General features: G+C 41.4%; 1 protein-coding gene across 3 annotated transcripts in view; it reads left to right on the top strand.

Annotated features, from left to right (window-relative positions):
- The first annotated feature begins 7,699 nt into the window (after positions 1 to 7,699).
- The window catches only part of LOC122660437 (uncharacterized protein At3g49140), a 57,558-nt gene continuing 46,072 nt past the window's right edge, over positions 7,700 to 19,185 (top strand). Inside the window, exons 1-3 of one of the 3 annotated variants that reach the window (XM_043855746.1) lie at positions 7,700 to 7,833; positions 9,223 to 9,337; positions 9,876 to 10,101. In XM_043855746.1, the coding sequence (XP_043711681.1) occupies positions 7,800 to 7,833; positions 9,223 to 9,337; positions 9,876 to 10,101 (375 nt within the window). In that variant the 5' untranslated portion in view covers positions 7,700 to 7,799. Of the gene's footprint in view, positions 7,834 to 9,222; positions 9,338 to 9,869; positions 10,102 to 19,185 lie in introns of all 3 variants that reach the window. The other 2 variants (XM_043855747.1, XM_043855745.1) reach the window with 2 other exon arrangements.

Genomic DNA, 19,185 nt, shown 5'->3' with positions numbered 1-19,185 from the left:
CGGGAAAGAACACCAGGTCTTCTTCATCTTTTTCTTTGACTTTGCCTTTGACAACCACTTCCAATTCGGCTACCTTTTCTCATCTTCTTCTCTCTTTCTGTTTCGGGAGGGTCCGTAGGATGACTATCATCCCCTTCTTCTACCAGTATGGTGATTAGAGTCTTGGGGGTTGTAGAGTTGGTTTTTCGGACCTCCTGCTCCATTGGTCCGGATATGGATCCACCCTTAGAGAGTTCATGGACTGACTGCACTAGTTGTTCCATGAGCTGCCACATTTCGGCCATGTCTGCCTATAGCCTATCTACTCGATGTTCGATGTGACTTTCGGACAAGTGGTCCTCCATAGGATCCATGTTGCTCACGAGTGATATCTCGGCTGATGAACTAGAGGAATGAGAAGAGAACGTAGAGCTTGAGGAGAATGATGGACTGGCTTGAGTCAGCCTTCCACCGCGTCGGATCCAGATAGGCAAGGACGGAATTGTGCTTCTACGAAAAAGAGAAGAAGATCTAGTTCATGTCCTAAGAAGGAATAAATCTTATTCAACAATCTTTTTTTTTATTATTATTATTTTTTTTTGTATTTCATCATCTCTCTCTTTTTTTTTTTATGAATTTTTTTTTAAATTTTGTTTGGCTCAAGTAATCGAAGCCGTCATCAAAGTTCTAGTTAGGCCTCTCTGAACGCGGGCTTCGAATGTCGTCATTGCCCAAGCATTTTTTGATACAACATAAAAAAAACAAACAAAAGAAAGATCCTAGTTATCGGGTGACTGATGATTGTGTCTGGGGTCAACATGAGATGCCCTTATTTCGAGGGACATGTAAGGTTCCATCATATGGAAGTGAGCTTCCATTTTTCTTCGAGGGTCCATCGCGGGACTATGGAATTCCTTATCTTCGGTGGCATCTCGTATCAAAGCCAGGTTAATCGTCAAGTGACCCTAAACTCGATCGTTCTTACAACTAACAAAGGTTAGTTTGTGTCGTACCCTAATCATATATGGTCTATTTTCCTACATGATGCATGTAATGGGTAGGCTTCTATACGACAGAACAAGGTCACCTTTGACAGAACCGATATACCTATCACTCGTGGTCGCAAACTATAGGCACGTGGTTCTTTTGATATACCTAGAGAATAGGTGACACAAACTCCGAGTAATCGAGCTAGTGCCTTTTTTGAGTGACGAAAAGCACTCCACAGCACACTAGTGAATACCCTCGCTGGTGATTCTAAACTCGTATAGTAAATATCAAGGGCTGTAGCTTCGCCGTGAATTACCCATGACTACTCATGGGGTCCAACGGCTAACTACGGGGGTAAGAGGGGTTCCCATGCAGTGTGTGTGTGCAAGAAAGTGGTATAGGAAGCGGCTATCATCCGATCTCAGAGTACTTAGTATGACGTGCCTCACCTCCCCGGGGGTAAAGGCACGACAAGGAGCACCCTCGTCGTTTGATTTCACTTCGAGCACTACACATGATGTAGTCATTACACATAGGGGTTAGCCAGACAAACATATTATGGTATTTATTATTCTTTTTATTTATTTATTTTTACACAAGAGTTTGGAGAGAACATTCTGTCATTTATTGGTAGCATCTATTTAGAAAGTTTGACCTCGAGTGGACGTTTGTCCACTTTGTCCCCAGTGAAGTCGCCACTATAAGTACCGTGGTCCTCTGGCTCTGACGAGGTTTCCGCAGCCTTCTTGGTGACCGTATTATATTGGTATGGATAATATTGTCAATGTATAATATTGATAAATGGGAATTGGGATCATGCATTAAAATATGCTAACATAATGTGAAGTCGCCACCTAGGGTTAGGGCCTAGGACCCATTAAGTGTAGCCCTATCTGTTGTGAACGGAATCGGGCTACATAACTTCATATGCTCTAACCAGAGGTTCAGGTAAGGGGTCAGGTTATGAGTGTGGGAAGGTGTTAGGTACCCACCTCACCCGGCCGAAGCCGGTCTCTCTGTATTAGATGCTACATAAGGACGAATGTTCTCTCTCTTTTATTACGGGGATGGGGGATATTATGAACTACATTCAGACGTTGTAAATTAAATTAGAACAAAATAAACTACATTACATATATGAAAAACATATACTAAAATGATGAAATATGAAAGGACTACATTGAAACGATGAGAATGCAGTAATTATACCTGTACGATTATATTCCCTTGGCTCAGGGGAAATGGACGAATGGGCTGACACCGATTCCTTCTGGGTAGAGCAACGACTCTTTCAAGTGATTTGGTGGAGAACAAACAGACAGAATAACGTCTGTAATAAAGGGGTTTTAATTGTTAGCCGTACACTGACGGGCTAACAACGCCTAGGAGCGGAAATGCTCTATGCTTGGAGGGATAATCAAAGGATCTATCCATGCCAGAGAAGGCTTCACTCACTTACACTCTTATAAGAGAAAGAGGAGAAAAGAGGGTGAAAATGGAGAAAAGAGGGGTGGAAATCACTTGGGGAGGGTTTCTCTACCCGAAAATCCTTAGGAAATGAGGGAAGGGGACCCTCCTATTTATAGGGAGGGGCCCCTTCTCTCTCCTGGCCAAACAAATCCTCCACGGTGCCGTGGAAGTATCCACGACGCCATGGGGAACTTTTCCATTGCGCCGTGGGTGACGTCAGCAAGCTGATGTCACTCCCCCTCATGGTGCCTTGGAAATCAGGTACACATCTCCATGGTGCCGTGGGAAGGAGCCCCACGGCACCGTGGGAGCGCAATGCCTTTTTCCCTTTGTTTTTGGGCCTAAAATGGGCTCTAATGGGTTCTTAGGTTTCAAGGTTCCAGTGAGGAGCATCGCTCTTCGTCCATGTCCGGTTGTCATCATTACCAATCAGGGAGTGACAAAAATCAGTGTCTATACCTGCATATCAATTAAAAGGGGTTACGCAACGGGATTAGCTCTACAAGGTAGTGAGAGAGCAAAGGATAATGCAAAAACAGGCAAACACATAATTTGAAATCAATCCATGATGCATGCACATGTTAGATTTATTTTCCACCTAGCACACAATTCTAAGTCAGGTATATGCTACTATAATAACTCGGGAGATACTGTGGGTCACTTAACTTATCGCCACAATGAAACCTCAGTTATCACCAGGGAGCCTACGTCGGTCGAAGCCACCAGATCACCCAGTGGCAGACCCCGATAGCCATCACTACCCCTGACTTGGCCTCTCTCCCCTATAGGCAATAGGTGCTTAGACTATTTAACACATAAACCCCTGTTGGTAAGGGTTATAGCATAAGGGAACAAGAATCCTAACCACAGATATACTATATGCAAGTCTTATTGTCTCGAGAGGTATTCCGGGTGCATCAACGTTCCATTCCATCTAGTACTCGGGTACCAGCATGGCACGGTGCATACAGGGCAGGATGATAATCAATAAATTTTATAAACATTCCTGGGATTCTGGTACTGGTACACCCGACACCGTGACCCGATGCAATAATAAAACAATTATCACATCCACATTCGAACCAGTTCATGATCAAGATAAATAATACAAATGTGCAAGATGCTTATAAGTCATATAATAGCATGATATTGAATATTTAATAGATATTCAAGCCCAAACAATCAGCCATAACCCACTCACCTAACTCGGGTATCACCCGACGTGGTTGACATGAATCTCACTGGTGCGCGTTCTTTCCAACGAGTTAGGTGGCCTAAAGATGCGAGGGCAAGTGTTAAAAGATGTATAAAGGGGTCCTATGTTATGCCCCCAAAGTTAAAATTGGGTTTTAAACAAGACAGCACGAACAGTCTCACGGATGGAAGCAACAGGGTGAATCCGTCCCTAGCTCTATTCAGGCCAACAAGTTAACATAAAAGGGACGGATTCACGAATGGAAGCTCCACATAAATCTGTTCCTGCATCCGTTCAAACCCTGAGACATTCCCAAGAGGGAACGGAACCACGGGTGGAACCTCTCTATGAATCTGTTCGTGTATCCGCCCGGTCCCTGAGACATTCCCGAGAGGGAACGGAACCACGGACGGAGGCAACAGGGTGAATCCGTTCTTGGCTCCGCTTGAACCAGTCACCAACATACACTAGACGAATTTACGGATGGAACCCCGACGTTGGATCCGTTCGTGCATCCGTCAAGGTTCTTTCCGAGATTTCTTAAGATTTTCTTCTCCATCTTGGAACCTAGAGTTCACATGGCCCTCAGGGTCATAGAGGGGAGCCATAGGCCTTCCTAGGGTCACTAGATCCTAATCCTACCTCATGGGTCCAAGATCATACAAGGATTTAACTCCTTGATCCAAATATGAGGTTTAGGATTTGGAAAAACCATGGAACAACAGAAATAATTGTACCATGGCACCATGGCTAAGTGGGGCTAAAATTAGGGATTGGTCTTCATTAATGGAGTGCCATTAAGGGCTAAGCTCCACCTTAAGTCCCAAATGGAACCCTAAGTCAGCTCTACCTTAATAAACCTATCCAAACCAAAAAATAAATGGAGAAGAGGGAGGTACCATGAGATGGAAACATACCTTGGGGAGTGGAGCTCAAACCTCAACTCCAGCCAACCTTGAAGATCCACCTTCTCCTCTCTCCTTCTTCCCTTTTTCTTCTTTTCTTCAATCCTTGACCGGACAACAAGAGGAGAGGAGGTAGGGCAGCAAGACTCCTCTTGCTTCCCCTTCCTTTTTCTTCCTTCCCCTCCCATTCCTCTTTCTTTCTCCTTCTCCTCCACGGTTTGGCTTGGAGGGGAGAAATGGGAGACTTTAGAGCTGAGCCCTCATTTATAAAAATAAATGGGCCTTAAGGCTTGTTTGCCTAGGTGCCCCCAAGGCTAAAAATCCTTTAAGTTCAAGTGGGCCTTAAGGCCTGTTTGGCTAAAGTACAAACCCTATTAGGTCCAATTGGTTAGGGCACATTTAGTGTAGCCTAAGGTCCTATAAGGCATTTAGTTTTAGGGTTTGCTTGGCTCAAGCTAAATAAAAGAACCCATTAGTCATTTAAGTTAAGTCCTGTGGGCCCACTTTCATAGCCCAACAAACCAAGAGAGGGTAAGGGTGGGGGTCCATCTTGTCTGAGGACCTAGTTTTTGTGTTCGAAACACGGGGGACATGGGTCCCACATGAAAATTCAACAAAAGGGCAAGAAACAACACGGACGGATCCACGAACGGAACCAGTCTCGTGAGTCTGTTTGTGGCTCTGTTGCTGCTGTAAGGGCCCAAAATACAAGAAAAGTTGTGGGGCTTTGACCCACACTTCTAGGACTTCGAGGGGATACGTATACCCAAATTTTAGGGTTCAAGGCTTTACCTATGGTGGGGTCCAATCGCCCATCAAGGTGTGAATGCAAACCTCGAGTTTGAGCTTTCCTCCTTTTGACTGTTATAGTTCAAGGTCACAGGTGTTGACCATTGACATCATGGCATCACCCGTTAGTAAAAGTTCAATTTGACCCAGGGGTATTAGGGTGTATTTTCGAGTATGGGTGTAACAATAATAGTTTTTAAAATTCCGTCAGATATCGGATTGGATTTGTGTATGTCATTCGGTAAATAGATTTGGATTCGGATAGTACTGAATCCGAGCCGAATCCGATTCATTTATAGCCTTATTGGTAAGCCTCAAAGGAAAGATACATTGGATTTGAAAAGACTAAAGAACTATCAACAAAGAGAATAAAAATAAATCATTCACCCACCTTATAATATTATGCAAAATAACAGTAGGGTTAATATTGGAACAGAGAAAAGCAACATGATCTCGGGCCATCCATAGAAAATAACATGTTATAGAAAAGAGTAATAAATTGAGATTTTGACATAGATTGATTGTTAAGCATCGATTCAAGAAGTGTTACCAACGACTGAGATTGGAGAGTTAGCACGTAATGCCAATGGTCCTACACTCCTACAACCCAAATACGCTTAGAAATTTTTTTTTGGGGGGGTGAGAATATACGCTAAGAAATAGGGCAAAATGAAAACATATGCCAATCAATCTCCTTTTTCTTGTGACAAAACATACACCATGGATTAATATACAAAAAAAAAAAGATGAACGCATTCGTGTTTTAAAAAGACCAACAAGCAACTTCCAAAGCAAATGCTTGAACTTAGGATGAATTGGAACTTTCCATAGAACACGCCAAAACCTCATAGTATTCTCACCAGCAGTAATAGATGCATTAGATTGCATTAAATGTTGAGTTGCAAGTCTAGTACTAAAGGAGCCCGATTTAGAGAAAAAGACATCCAAAATTTGGATACGGAGAATGACCTGGTTGAATTTTAAATAACAACAACAACAAACTCAGCCTTATCCCAACTTAATGGGGTTAACTACATGGATCCAATCAAACAAAGTAGGTAAAAACTGCTAAGTGAAAGAAAAGAATGGGAAAATGAGATGAGAAGTGGAAAAATGAAAAATGAACAAAGGAAAATACAAAAAAAGTGACAGAGGAAAGAAGCACAACCTAGCAAATCAGGAGAATCTCAACTAAATAGGGTTTGCTACCCAGTTGAATTAAAAAATGGTATTAATAATAGTACTAAAAAAAATTGACAAAATTAAACTCCTATTCCAAGATCTATTCACCACAAAATCCTTAATGGTAGAGTAGGAGGGTTGTTGTCAAAAGTGGGAGGAATGCAGAATCCATCTAGAAAAAGAATCCACTGATCTTTCCAAATAGAGATTTGAGACCTATCACCCTTCCTCAAGCATTCCATTTCTTTCAAAGTAGGTAATACCGTAATACTGCCCTAATTCTATTCCAAATTCACGAACCACATTTAATAAACGCGGAGGGATCAAGTTAAAGAACAGTGTCAAAAATATTTTGCTTTCAAAACTGTAGCTCACAAAGAAGAAGGATTAGTAATGCTACATCTTTTTTAGCTTTTAAGTTTTATTGTTCTTCATTCTTTTATGTTGAAGTGTAAGATAGGATTTTGTGGTTCCAACATCCAAACTTTAGGTTCCACGATGTTTAGTTCTAGTTCTTCTTGTTCTTTTCTAACGTTGCAAAAGTTTAAGTAAATGGGACGACAGTGGTCCATCGGCAAACTCGTTCTAATCTTGGATTCCACGAATCAGAATCTGAATCAATCCCAATCAATTCTGATCCAGATTGAATGGAAATCAACTTGGATCAGCCAGAATCGAGATCAGCCTTGGCCGATCCGATCCCAATTCTTGAAACTTTGAGTTTAAGCGTTGCATGTTAAAGATTCTAGGGTTTCAAGTTATATATCTTGTGGTTTCAGATATCAATGGATTCCAGGGTGTTGAAACTAAACCGAAACCGTTTACCAAAGTGAATTGAATCAAACCGTTTAAACCAGAATAGGGAAACTATTGAATAAATGCGTTTTAATGTTCTAATTTAAAAAATGAAACGGTTCGATTTGGTTTTGAACGGTTAAATCGATGCTTTCAAACCGTGAAATCGAATATGCTGTAAATCGAACCGAATAGTTTTAATAAACCAATTCTATGAAGGCCGTGTTTCACACGTGAGATGTGCGTGCTTCATACAAATATGAATTGATGCGGCTCTGTTCGGAGAAAATGACCGTTCTGTCTCACTGCGCAGCTCCAACAACGCCCAACAACGCCAGAGACTCAGAGAGAGAGAGAGAGAGAGAGAGAGAGAGAGCGAGAGAGAGAGAGAGAGAGAGATCACGTATAGTCATTGCGACATATTTGATGGGCGAAGACAAACAATACAAAAACTAGCAGCGACAACAACAACAATAATTGCTCTCGATACATCCATGGTGATCGCTTCCCCTTCTTCAGTCCCTATAGGTAATTACCAATTGTGATCGACGTCTCTCCACTTATTATACGTTTCTTTTGCTCCTTTTTGTTATTTAAGTTTTAGCCAGTCATGCTTAAGCAATGACCCATTTGCATGTTTGTTAAAAACCCATCTCGTTTGTGTTACCGAGGAATCAAATCAAAAGAACTAAAACCAGAAGAAACCCAATTTGATTTGCTGCAACAAATTTGAAACGCAAAGGCTATCTTTTTTTCTACCCACAAAGGAGGATTAATCATGGGTTATTCTACCATTATAACATTTCTGATTCTCCTTAGTGAAGCTTTTATAGATGACAGTTCTAAGCTCTCCGTAGAGGACCCAACTAATAATAACATAATTGCAAGGCAGCTAAGTTTCCATGTTCTTCTTCTTCTTCTGTTTTGACAAAGAGAGATCATTATATTGATTTATGTACTTATTTATTTTGTCAAGTGGGTAGAAAAAGAATCACTATGCTTTGTACTGCGTCTACTTGTTGGTAAAAAAGTTTGGATCCATTGATAAGAAAAATCAAAATCGATCCCTCCTTGGTAAGAGAAACTGTCAATTTTTTTTTTCGTACTGTCATCTTCTGCTGGATTTTAGCCGTCATTCTTTTATCAATTCCACTGTTGGTCAGAGAAAACATCCTCTTTTGCATTTCCCAATTCCATCTGCCTAGGATTTTTTTTTTTTGTATACCCGTTATTTTTCTTTCTGCATTGGTGTGTACTTAGGATGGAAGGGCTGCCCTTTTTTCCTTTTGAAATTTTAAAGCTGATAACCATCCTTTGGCTAACCTAGCCTCCTTCGTCCCTCGGGACCAACAATGGGTAATACAGGAATATTCACCTATTGTCCATCGACTACGCCTTTCGGCCTGATCTTATGCCCTGACTCACTCTCCGTGGACGAACCTTGCAGAGGAACCCTTAGTGCATACCTTTAACCAAACCCCATCTGACACCCATGCTCAGAGCAAGTAAAGCCCTGGAAAGAGCTCTTAAGAAGCGAACCTCATGTTCCAGCCCAAGACGGTGGGCGTGGTTGGAAGAGGCGGAAAAGGAAGTGTTATTGTTGTGTTGTGAAAAGTTTATTGAATTGATGGGGAAAATAACAATCCCCATCTCGAATGTTTTAAAAACAAATTAAACAAAAAGGGTAACCAAAAGTTTCTATCTTGTGTTTATACTTCGTTACGACCTATCTTTTTTTTCTTATTTATTAATTTTAACATTCCAGTAAAATCCCTTCGCCCAGGTTTCTGATTTTCTCCGTTTTCCCTGCTTTTCGGTTGATGTTATGGGTTAGTTTTCCATTTTTCCTGCTTTTCGGTTGATGATATGGGTTCCTGCTTACATGTTTATGAATCATTTAATTTGGTGGCATTTCAGGCCCTGTCTATTGTCAATTTTGTCAAATAGAAGATATTTGTTCTTCTGGGGCCACTAGCAGTTGGATGAGATGTCCTTTGGATGGTCGACGAGCTCTTGATCTTGCTAGCATAAGGTTTGTTGAAGTTTCTCCTTCTATCCATACTGAAAAGTTTGTTTTAACTGGTATTTGTTGAAGGGGGCAGGAGGAGAAGGGATTGAAGTGCCTTCTTTAATGCTATTTGGTAGGTTGAAGGTACTTACTTTTGAAAAGAATGAGTGATGGAATTGGTTTATGTTTTGTTTGATAAATTTTATGTCCTTAAAAACAAGCTCCCAACAGTGGAAAGAAGATAACCATAACCACGTCTGTCATTTTGGTATTTCAGCATTGAAATAATAGGTTTGAATTCAAAAATTAAGTAGCATTGCACCATGAAAGAAAATATTAGTTTTGACTGAAGGCTTTTCTTTGGTCATCAAAGCTTTTGTAATACCTAAATTATTCTACCTTTTTTGGCGAACATAATATACTGTTCCAGAGGTATTTTCCAATCTTTGTTTCCTCAACTTTTGCACTGATTGGATGCTTTTGAAACTTATGTATCGTTGTAAAAAGTTCTGAACTTACACACTAATGTGAGAACGGTTTTGGTTTCTATGTTTAGCTTTAGATACAGGAGCCCATTCTTTGGATCAGGGAAATCCAATTGGTTGTCTGCTGGAAAAGATGTTTGCCCATCAAAAGTTTGGGTTGCTGCAGATTACTCGGACTCAGTTCCTGATTCATCAAATTACATGGGTGATCGAGGATATCATCCTCTTGAGGAAGTGAAAGTTAGCCGGAGGAGCACGGAGATAATGCTAACATCTGCTGAAATAGCAAGGACAACTGTTGAGGTGATCTTTTACAGAATGATAAATGCACACACACAAAATCATGAATGCATACAAGAAATATGATCAACACGAGTGAAAGTAATGGAAATTTGTGTTAGTTATTTCGTTGTACCATCTCTCTTTTACAGGTTTGTGTAATAGATTCTGTTATTTTTCAAAAATAAAAAATAAAAAATAAAAAAAAAAATAAAAAAAATCATAAAGAACAAAAAAATGTTGAAATTATTACCCAACCTATCCTGGCCCTCTTCATTTCTTATCAGCCTAAAGTACTGAAAGAACAGCTGTTCTCTGACTAAAATTGACTTTCTAATCAACAAGTCTTCTGAATATGAGGGTCACTGAAATTTCTAATCCACTTCTTACTCTTAACTAACCAAAATGAAGCATTTTAAATTTCACCCCTTTGTTGCTTGAAAAATAATTCAAAATCCCTACAAAGATTAATGGAATCCCTTATAGGAATGTGCTTCAGGGGAAACTTGAGTCCAGTTGTTTGAAACTCCTTATTCTTCCATTGCTAAAGCATAGCTTGACTATAAGTTTGCATTGCCAAATTGTAATTCTCTAGCTGCTCTTAGTTGGAACAACAAACCTTTGAATTTCAGAAACTTTTGGTGCACTTTTCATGAGATCCAGGAGTCCTTTTGTCTTTTACTTTCTTTGATAGGCAGTAACCTTTATTGATGCTTAGAAAGAATTAGGTCCCAGATATACAAGCCCTCAATTAAAAAGCCTCATAAACACGCAAGTTGAGTCCCATAGATCTTGGATACAAGCAAAAGACTCAATACAAAAACTGTCCTTAGAAAGGAATGGCATGCCCACAAGAAATCATAGCACTAGCTACTTGGCTCGATCATCAGCCATTTCATTATCTGATCTAGGCTTCGAAGGGAACAAGGTTTTCAACAATGATGCTAGATGGTGGTATCATCTAATGAGATGGGACAATTTCCACCAGCCACTGTCTGAACTATGAACCCAACTTAAGATTTTTATGGAGTTGACCTCCACTATCACTTCTTCAAAGCTTTTCTTAATATCAATCCGAACTGAAAGACCAGGAGTTTTTTTCATCATATTCTTCTTCTTAACAATCGGATGTGTATTTGTCACCTCTGGAAACTTCGAAGGGAACAAGGTTTTCAGCAAGGATGCTAGATGGTGGTATCATCTAATGAGATGGTACAATTTCCACCAGCCACTGTCTGAACTATGAATCCAACTTAAAATTTTATGGAGTTGACCTCCACTATCGCTTCTTCAAAGCTTTTATTAATATCAATCCGAACTGAAAGACCAGGAGATTTTTTCATCATATTCTTCTTCTTAGCAATTGGATGTGTATTTTTCACCTCCGGAAACTTGTTTTTGACCCACAGGAGGACCATATTTTGATCCTTCTGCAGATTGGATACCCTGTTTTACCAATTTGGTGAACGCTAAATGCAGAGAAAATGTTTACAACATCTGTAAAGTCGCCAACTTTCCCATATTATGTGGCTGTGGTTCTTAAGACCCTAGGAGAATGAAATTCCATCCTCCAGTGGGCTATTATATGATCAATTCTTCTTATTTAGTTCTACCAGCAAAATAATCGTCTTCTAGTTCTGGTTGGACAAATAGTTGTTTCCCCAACAGCAATGAGTGGCCTGCTGAAGAAACTGTTATTGCATTTTCTGGAACCACATTCTCACCCCTTTGTTGATGAACTCATGTTTTAGATTTTGCCGTTTCATTTTAATGTTGGATGTCTCGTGGTTGAAAATACAAAATTTTTAAGTTGGGTAACTTTTTGGGAGCATCATTTAATAAGATCTTTGATATCTCCTTTCTTTTATGGTTGCTCTTTGCTTTTGCCTTTTGTCTCTTGGCAATCACATGTTTAGTTAAGGTCCTTGGCTTGCTGGTTTTTCTTTAGTATGCAAGGAATCATTATTCTCTTTTATGGTTGCTCTTTGCTTGTGCCTTTTGTCTCTCGGCAATCACATGTTTAGTTAAGGACCTTGGCTTGCTGGTTTCTCTTTAGTATGCAAGGAATCATTATTCCTATTTCAGAATGGTTGAGCAAATAGGGTGTTTCTTTACTTATAATGAGTAACTTACTAACTTTCCTACCAAACTGGCTAGCCTCCTAAATGTCAGGTTGCCAATACTCATGTAAACAACATTTCACCGAATCACCATACTTGCTCTTGACATTTTCTCTGGTAAAAGAGGAAATAAGATGGTGTTCTATTTGATCATAATGAAGGTAGAAAAGTAGTGAATATGTGGATGTGCTTCATTTATGATTGATTCATATTCCTCACCAAATCTTGACATATATTTTGTGTAGCTATGCAATCAATAACTTCTCACTTGGTCACCTTGTACTTTTGGTATATAACTAAATTGATTTCCCTCTTGCAACTTGTGTGGAACGTTGGTTCCTCTCTTGCAACTTGTGAGGAACATTGATCCAGAAGAATAAGTAACACCTCTGGCAATTATGCATGAGCCATGGGAAGTACTAGCCATAATATATCTGCAATTGTAACAATGCCGTCCACTTTGTCAAAACTTCTAATTTGGGACCTTCACAGCATTTCCTACCATCGTCTGTCAATATTGTTCTTATTTGTGTTGAATGATCTGTCAATCCAATATTTTTCTTGTTTTACATCTTCTGGTATTGACTGAACCACAACTGGCTGTTCTCATGGCATTGTTTATCCTTTCTGACTTCTAGTAGTCTGTTAGCCCACTAAGCCACAACCATTAGCTTTGACTATGTAACATGATTCCTTTTCTCTTCTTTGTTTTTGTTCAATCCCAGCTGAAACAGTTTCTTGATTCAGAATATCTAACCGAGGTCTGAGGAACTTAGCTGTATCTAGACGTCCCTCAAAGTTGGAGACCTTGACTTGAGTTCTACAATCTCTATGCTCTTCTAGTACTAGAAAGATGATCTTCCATGATTCCTTTTCATTCAATAGGAATCAGGATCTGCATGTATAATTGGTCTGCTATTGACTTATACTCCACAACGTCAATGGTTTTGAATGATCATCCACCCCGTCAATTCTATCATGCCCCCCATCTGTTGTGGCAGGCCTTGAATTGATTGGTTTACCTTGGAAAACCTAGTGCCATTGTTGCTTGAGTCCCCTTGCCATTGTCCTTGATACCAACTGACCAAGTCAATATCGGGTTGTGGGAAAAAATTGTCCATCATGAGGCAGAAACCAGAGCTTCATTGATTTAGAATCAGTAGAAGCTGCTGTACCATATATTTTTGCACTCTTGTTTGCATATCTTATCAATTAAAACACTAATAATGGTAAAATATACTTCTAAATAAACTTAGTTTCGTACCTGTTTGGCTATAATGATTATTAACAATAGCAAAGATCACAGTCAATAAATGAATATCTGCCAGATATGGGATACTGAACCAGTTTTCCTAGAGATCGAGGAGTATATGATTTTGTGAGAAACTGTGCAGGCAAACAATAGACTGCCCAGATAAAAAGTTTGGAACGATGGAGCCTGTGATCTTCTTTGAAATCCTACTTGGATTTCTGGTGCTAGTAAACAGGAGATCACTTATACATATCAAACATTTGGGGGACTGCTTGTCCATAGAAGAGACTTTGGTGAGTTATTGGCTTTAAATAAGTGTTGGAGGGCTTCTCAAATTGCAAATAGATTTGTCATATGTGGAGAGAATACATGGACCAGTGCTCTCTGTTTCTTATTTTGTGAGGTTGCTATTTCTATCTTGACTTATTACCTGGGTTTGTTTAGGGTGGCTTGTATTCAACCTAAGAATTTTAGGTGGCTTCCATGGAACTGAGATGGTCACTGAGATGGGGGGTTGGGGGGGGGGGGTTGAATCAATGAACCCAAAAGTTGATCCCTCAATCTCACAAATCTCAGGTGATGATTTTTGCTGGCGCATAATTTCACAAACACTCAAGCTGACCACCCACAATCACACAAAACCACACAGTTGTACGCACACCTTGCCTCACAATCACTACAATGTGGCCAGGTCTACCCGATGTGGCATACCTATGCTGCAGAAGAGCACTCAAAAAAAAAAAAAAGTATATATATATACATACAAACACAAGATGTAACATGGTTCGCCAACTTGCTTACATCCGTGGAGCAAATGGCCCACCTCGTGATGCAGATTCATCACCAAAATAGGCTTGTTTTATTAGGAGTAAGTCTAGGGTTGGATTCTATACATATTGGGCCTTTGGTCCCATGGGTTTTCTATGTAATAGGTCACTTTTGTGGGCCTAAAGTAGAGGTACATAGGTTGCATACGGGATTAGCTCTATACTTAGTTTATTTTCATGTTTTAAATTAAGGGAAGTGATATTAGAGTTAACCGGCTAGGAGTATTTACACTCCTAGACTTCTTAGGAATTGGGCCTTTGGCCCATAAATAAAGGATTCTGTGGAGGGGGGGGGGTTTATTCTCACCTCTGAATTTTTTAAAATTGCTCTTTTTTTTCTTCTTTGAAGATGTGCTTTGTGTTTGATCAAAGCTGGTGGAATTGGTGTTTGATCGAATCGACACCTTGCAGTGTGAAGCCCGGTTGGTTCTTTTGGAGCTCCTTTCAAGTTTTCTGTCAATCTGTCTAAGATTCAATTTTTATTGAAGTTACTTCAACAACAAGCTGCTGCCAATAACTTTCTGCAACTGCAAGTGAGTTGAAAGCATTTCCCATCCCCATACTTCTTCTCCTAATCCTCTAGAACCCCGACCCTAGTTTTCCCCTTTGTTATTTTCAGTTTTCCCATATCCTAAATTCCCCACAGACCTAACCAGCCATCAGAACTTCATCAAACTTCAACCACAACACCCCCTGCCCATAAGGAGAACTCGATCTCCCTTGCTGCCCATCCCAACCACTGAAACCCTAATTCCCCCCCATCTCAAATCAAAACCCTAAACCCTAATTTCTGCCCATCCCAAACCAACCATCAAAACAGTCTACAAATCTGATCGTTTATCCCTCATACGCTCCTAAAAAAACCATTCAAGTTTGGTTAACTTTTGTCGAGCCAAACCCTAGAAATCCATCTTTTCCTCTTTTTCAAAACTTGAAACCCTAACCCTAACTTGCTGCCCATTCAAGTTTACACACTTCCATCCATCAAAACATTTCAGGACCTTCACTGATAGACTCCCCTACCTCAACTTGACATAACCCATATATCAAACCCTAACCCTAATTTCACCCGAAACCTATTTTTGGCCTAGCCGATTCACTTGTTCATAACAGATCCTTGTTGATTGGCTCCTAGTTGGTCTCCTACTAATCTAAGACTACATTACCTCGCCTCAGCGTAATGCTCAACACTAATTTAGCAGCTACAACTGCAAGGAGTTAAAACCCCTGCTTTTACACTGCTACAACTGTGATGGTACTATCATACTCACTCCAAGTTTGTGTAGTCACAACTACACGGGAACTATTATCCCCAACCTTTAGACTGCAACCACAGCCAATGAGCTACAATCCCTTCTGTCCAGCGCCCATTGGACACCCAATACAAGAATAAAATGGGCTTATAGGATGCCCCAATGAAAGCACAAATACAATGTGTAAATTCCTCCCAATTACAACACAAATAATCACTTAGGCATTTTAACATACTAATGTAGCTCCAGATAGGAGGCAGTCCTACTAGAGGCCAGGTGAGCAATGGTTCTGAAATTGGTCAGCCGATTGGGGCAGAGTTGGCTGATTTGACTCAAAACTAGGTTAGGTGAGGGGAGTGATTGAATGTGATAAACAGTAAAAGAGGGCAGGTCTCAAGGAGTGTATTGAACTAGGTTTTACTAGGTTTTATTGAGTTTTGAAAAATCTGGAAATTCTAGGGTTAGGGTTTGGGTTTTGGGTTTTAGGAAAACAATTGAATTTAGGGTTTAAGTGGTGTTTAGGGGCTGGGCTTGGGATCGAGTTTTCTAAACAGGGAGGGGGAGGTTCGATCCAAATATGGAGGTTTTTTATGGCTGGAAGTACTGCTTCTGGAATTTGAGGGTTTTTGGGAAATTAATGAATGATGGGGATTTAGGGTTTTGAGTGATAATTAGGGGCAGCAAGCTAGGTCGGGTGGAGGGGTTATTAGGAGGATACTAAGTCCGAAATTTGAAAGGATTTGAGTGATAGAATAGCGCTGGACAGAACTAAGGCTACTAGGGTTTATGGGAATCGATGGGATAATGGAAGCTAGGGTTGGAGGATGAGAAGAAGAAGGGAAAGAATGAAATTAATTAAACAACTTACTGGTTGAAGGAGATCTTCAATGGAGGCAGCAGCTCTGTGATAGAAGGATAGAACCACCTTCCAGCTGTAGAGGATCCTTCCAGCCGTCACGGCGTAAGGAGTCAATTGGATTCCACCAATCCCTTTCCACCTTGATAGAACCACAAGGTTGTACACACTCACATGGAGCAAAGGAGCAGCAGCAATGGCAGCCAAGCAAACACGGTTTTTAATTCAAAAAACTGTGGGGGAGCCTCCCACGATTTAAACTTTTATAATAAAGGGCTAATGCCAAATCCTAGTACAAACTAATCTCTTCCTTGATAAATCGTGGAAGGGAAGGAATTAAAATTAAAAGCTAATAACTTAAAACAGTAAAATGTCCTAATTGCCCCTAACAACTCAAAATAAAAGAGTTGTTAGGGGCAATTAGGACAACTTAAAATAAAAGTTATCAGCTTTTTTTGAACAGTGTTCCTGCCGGCCCTCCTGGTAGTTGGTCATGTCCCTACTTGAAGCTCGCTTGTGTTCCTGCCGGCTTGATCTTGCCTCCTCTCTCCTACCTCTCTCGTTGGGATGCCGTTTACATCTCACAGGCCTACTTCTCCTCCCAGTTCCCCTCGTCCCTCCTCCCTTGATCCCCAACCCATCTCACCTTCTCCTTGGACATCCCTTTTCAACCCTGTCTCTGCTTCCTCTTTTGATGGACTGCCCCTTCCTCGGAAGGCTTGAACAAGGTGGCCCTTTGCCCCTCGGATGTTCTGGAATTTGAAGCAAAGTTATGGGAGAATAGTCTTGTTGGAAATTTTCTGGGTTCCATTGTCAAAGCCTCTCTCTCCAAGCAGTGGAGACCTCAGGGAACTTTGGATGCTTTCCTTTTGGACAACGGTTTCTTTATCTTCAAATTCTCCTCCGCCACTGACAAGGTCCGTGCATTAGAAGGAGGCCCTTGGCTGGTTGGTAAGAAACCAATCTTTCTCCGGCAGTGGCATCGTCACTTGTAGCTCAGGCGTTTGGACCTCTCCACGATTCCTCTCTGGATTACCCTGCCTGGCTTGCCTCTACATTACTGGTGTACAAATGGTCTGAGCTCTTTGGGCTCTGTCTTAGGCAAGCCTCTGTTCTCTGATGTGAGGACCCATCGCAAGGATAGGTTGGCTTTTGCTAGGATCTGCGTTGAAGTCTCAGCGCAAGATGCTCTACCCTCCTTCATCACGGTGAAAGAAGGAGATGACTACTCTTTTGAGCAAGAAGTTCACTACGACTGGAAGCCACCACATTGCTCAGTCTGCAAAACCTTTGGGCATGACTCCAAGCTTTGTTCCCCCACGGTCCTGGCCTCTATTGGTCCTTCTCCTCCTGTTGGTGTGACGCCGTCTGACGCTGTTCTGCCTTCGAATGCCGGAGAGGAGCTTCTGCCTCATCCAAACCCTTCTCGTCATAGGCGTAGGTCCCGTGGTAGGAGAAGAAGAACCAGATCTGGTCACCGGAATCTTCACAGTGCAGCGACGTTGCTGGCGGAGGCCAGCAAGGATTCGAATAGGTCAAGCAGGCAGCTTTCCCTGAGTCAGAACAGGTTCAGTCTTCTGGCTGACGTAGATGATACAGATACTATCGCTTGCCCCGAAAAGCTTCAATTCGATGTTTTGCCTCGCAGCAGGTCCTGGATGTCGGAAGCAACAACATCTGAACTTCCCTTTTCAAGTTCTTGCGATGGTACTTCCTCTGCGACTACTCCTCTGTCGCTGGTTCCTTTGGAAACCCACCCTTTACCTTCTTCGGTTGCTGCTGCTCCTCTTTCTCGGGCTTCGTCTTTGCAAGGCATTTTGGAGTTAAACTCCTCATCTAGCTTTTTAGACAAGTCTCGCCTGGGGCCCACTCCTTTTGTCGTTTCTACATCCAATCCTCCTTTGGTTCTCTCAGGTGTAGCCTCTACTGGCTTGGACCAAAATAACTTGGGCTTGTCGATTCTTGGGCTGGGCGACACTTTAGCTAATGCTTCCATCGGGTCGGGTTCTCAACCAAACCCAGAGAGACTTCTCAACCCAGATGCCTCTTCCCCTTCACCCGACACTCCTGCTGCTCTTGGCCATCGGGTTTCCTGCAAGTCAAATTTTGGTTCTTCTCTCCACTACTCCTACAAGCGTCGGCATCGGAGTGAAGCCAGATCTCGGTCCGTTATGACTCGATTCTTGGAGTCCCCGCTGCCCCTCATCCCTCTTTCCCAATGATCCAAGGTTTCTTATGGAATACTCGGGGCTTAAACTCCGCCTCGAAGCATGCTTTCGTTCGTTCCCGTCTTCGCTCTGCTTTCTGTTGTCTCCTTGAAACTCACATCAAGGGGCAAAATTCTGATAAAATCCTTAAGTCTATTGCCCCTGGATGGTCTTTGCTTTCAAACTATTCCTTCCACCCAAATGGGCGAATTTGGATCCTCTGGGATCCTCGCAAAATCTCCATCTCCCTCCCAATTCATCCATCTCTGTTTTTCTGATCGCCTTGGCCACGCTTCCTTTTTCTTCGCTGTGATCTATGCTCATAACTATTCAATTCAAAGGTCTCTTCTTTTGGGCTGATTTGCGTTCCATTGCCAGCAGCATTGGGTCTCTCCCTTGGGGATTGGGGGGTGACTTTAATGTCATCAGATTCAGTTCTGAAAAACAGGGTGGTAATCATCTTGACTTGGAAGCTATGGACAATTTTAATGAGTGTATTGAAGACATTGGGGTTAATGACCTTAGATGGACGGGCTTCCCTCTTACTTGGAGCAACAAAAGGGCTGGCATCCATCGCATCTCTTGCAAGCTTG

The sequence above is a fragment of the Telopea speciosissima genome, chromosome 4 (assembly GCF_018873765.1).
Source record: "Telopea speciosissima isolate NSW1024214 ecotype Mountain lineage chromosome 4, Tspe_v1, whole genome shotgun sequence".
Taxonomy (NCBI): Eukaryota; Viridiplantae; Streptophyta; class Magnoliopsida; order Proteales; family Proteaceae; genus Telopea; species Telopea speciosissima.
Note: the sequence above shows the minus strand (reverse complement) of the source record. Positions and strands in the feature narration are given on the sequence as shown.